The sequence below is a fragment of the Mus caroli genome, chromosome 11, assembly GCF_900094665.2.
Source record: "Mus caroli chromosome 11, CAROLI_EIJ_v1.1, whole genome shotgun sequence".
Taxonomy (NCBI): Eukaryota; Metazoa; Chordata; class Mammalia; order Rodentia; family Muridae; genus Mus; species Mus caroli.
The window spans coordinates 8,015,745-8,023,606 of record NC_034580.1 but is presented as its reverse complement, the minus strand read 5'-3'; the positions used below and the strand labels follow the sequence as shown (position 1 = coordinate 8,023,606).

Genomic DNA, 7,862 nt, shown 5'->3' with positions numbered 1-7,862 from the left:
TGTAGACCAGGCTGGCCTCGAACTCAGAAATCCGCCTGCCTCTGCCTCCCGAGTGCTGGGATTAAAGGCGTGCGCCACCACGCCCGGCTTCAGTCTTTGTCTCTTGTTCTTTGTTCGCTGTTGCTGCTTTAAAACAAAATCCAGCTAGTAATCCATTTGCTTATATTTTACACCCTTAGCACACATTGTAATTTTCTAGAGACTATACTATCTAAAAAACTATTGGAGCAATGTTATGTATGTTTTAATAGTAAGTTTGGATTTTTACATACACTAGAAGGAAAAATCTTTCATTATTCAGTTTCTTATAAGGCACATCTATTGGGAATTTATTTTCTTCTTTTTTCTTTACTCAGAAGGTTCTTTATTTAGCATTTCAATATATTCAATACATTTGGGTCCCCAAATATATCCATATTCTAAACTTGGGAAAGGGTAATTTACTTTGTAGATGGAATTAAATTGTTCATCAAGTAACCATAGATTGAGAAAAATTATCTTATTGTTACAGCACAATTTAGTCACAATTGTCATGAAATTGAGCTATGGAGGCAGAAGACTACATCACAGCACATGGGAGGATTCAGCACATCATGCCAGTTTTGACCATGAAGACAAAGGCCATAGCTAAAGACCATAAGCAGGTCATGGAAACTGGTTAAAATACAGTGAGTCTTGTCAACTACAAATGTGTGTCTTTTGGTAAAGTTAATAAAATTTCAGAAATTAGTTCTCCAGATTTTTTTCACTTTTTTTTCCTCTTTTCTTACAAATTTCCAACTTCATTCAGTGTATGCAGGGCTTTCAAAGTGTTCTCACAGTATATTATATTTTCTGTTAATTTTTAATTTTCCCCTTCTTTTAATATGTTCCCTTAAACTTGATGTTTAAAATAGTTTAAAATAAAAATAAATAACTTATATAAGTTTGAGTTTCGTAATGTTACTATTTCTCCTGGTTACACTCTTGTTATTAAGCCCACGAGCCTTTTAAGATTTTGAAGATTTTAGTTATGTAATTTACATTTGTTCTTTTTCTTTAAATGCATTCTTTTTCTATGCTAAGATTTCCAGTCTTTTCATTTTTATAAAAATATCTTCCATTACGTCATTGATATGGCTAATTTTGACACACCAGAAAAGAGCGGACATCAACTGAGGAATTGCCTTAATCAGATTGAAGAAGTTTTTATGCATCTCCATTTTTGTGTGTTATGTACCGAGTACGACATAGAGCCTAATGTCGAAACTACTTTTGACATTCCATCTTACATCTGTCAGAATGGCTAAGATCAGTATAACACAAGTGACAGCTCATGCTGGAGCGGATGTGGAGCAAGGGTAACACTCCTCCATTGTTGGAGGGAGTGCGAACTTGTAGAGCTGCCACGGAAATATTTGATCATATTCACTTTCATTCTTCCCTCCATCTCACCTGGCTCTGCTCAACACATATTTCTTCCAATCTCATGTCCTTTCATATTTTTATAGTACACTCCAGTCATCCACCGGGACATGGGAAACCTACCAGTAACCACGTCCCCAGATAAAGGTGAATTTCTCTGTAGTCAGCCATCAACTGTCAACTGCTCCTTACAAAGGGGTGGGACCCTAATAGCTCCTCCCTTTTCACGCTGAAAGTATTTCCTTGCTTGATCTTGTGTGCTCTTATCAGTACCCACAACTGCTGTGAGCATTCCCAGAGGACCGCACCTTATTGCGGTTCTCCCCTTCAGGCTACATCCTCCCTCCTCCACTGCTTCTGTGACGTTCCTAAGCCTTGGTGGGGGTGGGTTGTGGTAAATATCCATCTAAGGCTAAGCATTCACAGTCACAAATTCTCCGTACTTTGAATGGTAAAGACTTTCTATTAACCCCTACTCTTTGCAGTAAGAAGCTGCTCTGACAAGGACTGACAAATCTGGCAGCATAGGGGAATGTGTTCCCAGAGGAGTAGGGTCTCAAAGTAGTTTTGCAAAGAACCAATTTGTAACATTGACGATCGCATGTTTGTTTTCTGTATCCTTATTTTTCCTTTCCTGTACTTTGTTTTTTAAATTGATTTTTACTCTTTTTCTCATTTCACGAAATGTACCTTGTTTGCCTATTGAATTGTGGGGCTTTCTTGTGTTCTAGCACACATTTTAAAGGCAGTCCTGTCAGGGTTGATTACAGTTCCCACCCACACATTTCACAAGGACATTTTCATTTCCTTATGAACACCTTCTAGCTTCTCTTACGGTTCTGAATTATTCTCCTGATGATGATCATCCATAAACACACCATTCTGTTTCCAAATACATAATCTGGAAGGGTATTTTGTTCTGTTGTAATTGTCTTATGCTCAAAGACCATGGAGTTTGTAAGTTAAAGATATAATTTGTAGAGACTTGTTTTAGGACATTGTCTGTGGTTATTTGTATAAATACTCCTGGAAAAAAGTACATGCATGCATTAGTTTTCATGATCTAATATATCATTTTCCATGATGCTTTAATATCTTGTATATGCTTTTGTTTCTAGTAGGGTAATCAGATGTTTTATATCCATGCGTTCAGGCAGTCTGTTTTTTTTTTTTTTTTAACCAAACATAGGAAATACATAATTGCTGACTCCAAGTTTGAAACTACTACCTTATATGTCCTCTATGACCTACATGCCTTTTAAAAATCTTATTTTAATTTTGATTGCATTGGCTTCCCATTATTCAATGAGTTCTGTTGTTTGTCTATTTCTCCTGTATTTAACCTACAAATTGCAATGTGAACACATATTTTCAAGGATTAAAAATAACTAGTACTTTGACTCTTTCCTAGGAAAGTTATGTTTAACTGCTGACCCTCCTTCAGATTAATTATTCAATTGTATCTTCATTCAATATGTATGTGTTTAATACCCCACAAGGTCATTGCTATTGTTTTATAGAGTCATTTATATCAACCATGCATTTATATTTCTGCTCTTGACTCTTGCCTGTATCTCTGATCACAGTGTCTCCTTTCCTACTGACTAATGAATACCTTAATATTTTCTTTAGTTTTTGTCTGCTTTAGGATAAAATGTATGGTCTTGACAACAATCTCTTGAATTATTAATGTTCTTCAAGTGTAATAAAATTCTAAGTGGCAGAGTGGTCAAGTAGTGGTCGCAGCCTGACTTGGATTGCAGCAATGATGGGATTCTATCTCTGCCTACTTTTGGTCAAATTTCCATCTGCTATGGCTTTAGAGAACTCTCTTGTTTCGGCTGTTTCAAGACTATCACTGTATTTTGTTTCCCTGGAGGTTATGGCATAGATTTCTTTTTAGATGCCCTGACTTTATTTATTTTTATTCCTTGAAACACTGGATTGATAGTTTCAACATTTAAAGCATGCATCTTGGGTGTTGTAGAACACTGGAGTTTGTTTTACAACATTGACATCAACAATATCAGGTGGCTCACAGTAGCCTGTAACTTCAACTCTAGGGAATTCAATACCCTGCTAGGGCTTCCACAGGCACTTGCACAACCCCACCACACACATACACACAAATAAATTAAAATTTAAATTTAAATACATGAGTATTTAGTTCATAAATTTTGTTATATACAAATGCTATCAGTTTTATACATAACCAACTACCAAGATTCTAGCAAATTTTATTTTTATTCATAAAGTTTTATTATTCTGAAGTTTCCTTTTACAATAGTGTCTTACCAAAATAATAATGAGTGTTCTAGAACTCCATTTATGAGTTAAAAATCTTCAAATAAATACCAATGGTGCATGGAAAGATTACTGCTTCAGAAAAAGCACAGCTTTTCTTACCATACTCTTTTGGAGGCAGTAAAACACACATTGTTATACTATAGAAATTATCAAATTGTGATTTTAGGTATATAGGACAAAGAATAAATATTTTTATAATATAATCACTTTATGTAGAACAATTTGATGTGATAAGAGATGCTATTCCTGACACAAATGAAATATTTGTATCTCTTTAAGTTAATGGTTATTGTATGACTAAGTTGTATGTATTTTATTTTCTAAAATATAAGTATTTCCAACATAACACTAGTTCTGTGCCATAAATTAATAAATCTCAGAGAAAACCCTTAATTTAAATATGAAAATGACTCTCAGTTTGTGGACTGGGAACTCTTTCTCTTAACAATTAGAGTTCTTAAAGACCAACATCTTTCCAGTCATTTTCTTCATAAGGGAAACTGGCTTCTGAGTGTGTGCTTAAACTTTCTCTAGGAGTACCCCAAGTTCATGTTTCATCATGTTCTGTGGGACACATATTCTTGTTGATCATCATCTAGGTAAGCCATTGCTATTCTGATAAACTTTCCTTGGAATTTGAAATTTTTTTCTGACATACAGTCTTCTATATTCTGCCTATGACCTTATAAGTCATTGCTTCTATATGCTATGATTTTTAGGAAATATTTTGGAGTCTATGTCCTCAGATTTATTACCTAGGTGGTTTTCTGAAATTATTCTCCCGATACCATCTTCTGTTGGTGTCTTCTTGGTGTCCTTAGAATTGATCAGCATAGATCCTGACTTATAACTCTCAATGTCTTTTGGGTACTTTTGACAACTCTATTATTATTGAAGCAGAACTATTTTTACATTATTCCTAACAGGATACTAATAACATCCACACACAATACTCTAATATTACCACAAATATCTGCACTGCAAACATCTCTACTTTCTCTTACAGTTTCTTCATATTCAACATAGCAAAACAAAAGATGGTTACTGTGATCCAAATTTTAGACAGTAATAAGCACTACATACTATGCAAGGAAGTTAAATAGAAAAAGATATTAATTCCATAGAAGGGAGATTTTAAGTATGCATGGATAAACAAATAAATTGAAACTTCTGATCTTAAAATGTAGGTCAAGAGCAGGAGATAGAGAAAAAAACCTCATCTCAGACAGATAATAGAAACTTAGGCCTTGATCTCATGTAAGAACAAGGCAGGAGATGGTGAAGGAATACTGTCGCAATAGATAATAATAATTGTTTAGATTGCTTTATCAAAATGCACATGGTTATAAGTTGGTGGTTATGATATTAAAAATTCTCTGGGAGAGAGTTTAAAATAAAACATTTCTAAAGAGAAAGAAGGCTGCTAAATTGAATTAATCTATACCTTTGATGATTTTGGGTTACTAGACCAAAGACATATTATTATGGGAAAGAGACTCTATATATTATCTTAATAGGAAAGAAGAAAGGGCTTTGGACCTCTTAGAGTGACATGGATCAGATATGACATGGGAAGACCACCTAAAGATCTTGGCTAAAAAGCAAGCAAGCAAACAAAACAAAATAAAACAAAACAAAACAACCACCTCCACCAAAAAACCCCACCAAAATTCGAGAAAATCAAACAGGACAGGTAACTTGATTTGCTGGTTCCACCACATGGGAACAACCCTATAATTGGCTTAGACATTAAAATGTCTCTAGCCAAAACTTCAGCTAAAATAAATCCTGTTGGTTATAGAATTCTTAAGATTCACCACACCATCCTTCACATGACATGAATGAGGATCTATTACAATTGGTTATTGAGCAACTTAATTCATAAAAGGAGAGTTGTCTTTCATCTGTTTGGACAAGGAACAAAATATTATCCTTAACTGATCTATACCCTTACACAATGCATACAAATATCTTAATAGTACTAAAATTTTGGTTGTAAGATTCATATATTACAAAATGTACAGCTCTGACAAGATTCATCCACAGGGATGCTAAAATGACCTGCTGTTCTGGCCCCCTGCCTCCTGATACTGTTTCCAGAGACTTGCTTCCAAAACAGCTTCAAGAATAGCTACTGATTCTTGATGGACTCAGTTCATCCAGCCTTTCAAATAAAGCCAGTGTGAACTTCAGTCAAACTCTGAGCCTTCTAAGCATACAGAGACTAGATACGATGCTAAAGCTAGCTTTCTCAACTCTAAACAATTTTTCTAATTTTCAGCTCCTCCCCATCCCTTTAAAAAATTCATCACCCTAACTCAGTAGGGAGAAGTTATAGAGAGCTGTCATCCTGATCCCTTGGGTTTCAGTGTCTAGTTATGGTTATTTTTATAAATTATAGATAGATTGTCATTTTAAGGGATAATTTGGAAACAATCATAATTTTGAACAGGGAAAAATATATGAGATAGATTTCTAAGTTCATTCTTAAACAAAGCATTGTATAGCCATTAATTTACATTGTTAAAAATCTTTATAATTGATACAAAATTGAAGTTATACTTTCCTATACTGATGCAAAATTGTATATATTAATACAGATTTGAAGTTTTCATTGATATGTTTTTTATTGATACAAGATTTGAAATTAATATAGTTACTCTTAGATAGACATTGTAGCAGTCCATCTAATAGTTACTATTACAAACTGTTTAAGATGATTAAGTAATGGAAGTTAAGGGCCAGAGAGTAAATTCATGGTTACATTAGATTCAGATTTAATAATAAGGTGCTTTTAATATTATTCCAATAGAAATAGCTAAGAGTAGTCAAGGTTTAACAGTTCAGTTATAATTTATATAGATAGGTAGTCTTCACAAGCATCAGAAACCCACAGAATATGACATTTAAAGTCATGTCATTGTTAATAGAAGAATATTTTGACTAGGGGATGTGTTTGCTTCCAACAGTACTTCCTTCGTGGTTCAAAGATATTGAGCACCATAACCTCTATATAGAGTTGTCCCAGTTGTGACAAGGTAGCATGGGCAAGAATTGCCCTAATTCATCTACAGACAAAAATACTGTCTAGGAAAGGACACGATACAGGATAGTCAACAGCTTTGCCAAGACATGATAAACTAGACATGGTGGCTTCTGCCTGTAATCACTGCATTCAGAGGAGGCCAAGGCCTGTTTCAAAAACAACAACAACCAAGACAAGCAAAACCAGGTGTTTCTTTGCTATGTAGGATCCTGTGCACTGTGGAGAGGCCATACCATCTGTGGGGCCCAGCAGAATTGTACAAGTGTACAATTAGTGTGTAGCAGAGCACAGCAGTTACGAGCTTGTATAACGAGGACTCTGGATCCAGATTTAAGTAGGTTCAAACACCACTTAACACCAGTAACCGATTTTAGGACCTTGAGCAAGTTAAATAACTTCTTCCTGCCTTGGTTTCCCCGTCAGAAATGGGGAACAGTGGTAGCTATCTCATAACTTGTAAAGAATCCAATGAATTAAAACACAGGTCTCAGTATTAGCTTGTATTACTGTACTATCGAGTCCATACATGGCTCTCTAAAGCCCTACAGAGGGCTCACGTGTTTAGACCTGAGAAATCAGGACATGGAAATCAGAGCATATACATAAGGAACTTAATTTTAATGTAATCATGTCTAATGATGCTCATCTTCATTCCTTGAGATTACCCAAGTCTGGTCATGACCAAGAAGCCTTTCCCTCACTGAGTACCTGATTTTTAAAAGCAAGCACCCAAATAATTCTCTCGGGGGAATCTCATTTGTTCCAGGTGAGAAGACGGGGTTTTATGGTGCCTGAGTTGGTCCTGTGCCTGACCAGTGGTTGTTTCCGTCTCTGTGCTTGCTAATGGTTTCACAAGTGGCTTGACTTTTTTATAAATCTATTACCTTTTTGTATGTTTGTGCTAATAATAAATAGACATTATAATAATAAAATAGATTTATAAAATAATAATAAAAATAATAAATAATAAAATAGATTTATCTATTTATATCAAATCTGTTTGACCATGTCTAATTTGCTGCTGCACCAATAAATCTGTGAATTGTGTTTCTCAGTTTGGAAACACCATTTCCTTTCTCTGTTTTTACAGTTTTTTTTTTTTTTT

At 34.7% G+C, this 7,862-nt stretch overlaps 1 protein-coding gene across 3 annotated transcripts in view; it reads right to left on the bottom strand.

Annotated features, from left to right (window-relative positions):
* Positions 1–7,862, bottom strand: part of Spata48 (spermatogenesis associated 48) — a 48,891-nt gene that overhangs the window by 32,090 nt on the left and 8,939 nt on the right. The window contains exon 1 of one of the 3 annotated variants that reach the window (XM_021177969.2): positions 1,528–1,738. The exons of the other annotated variants lie outside the window; for them this stretch is intronic. Within the exon in view, the coding sequence (XP_021033628.1) occupies positions 1,528–1,575 (48 nt within the window). The 5' untranslated portion in view covers positions 1,576–1,738. Of the gene's footprint in view, positions 1–1,527; positions 1,739–7,862 lie in introns of those variants that run through there. 3 annotated transcript variants of the gene reach the window in all.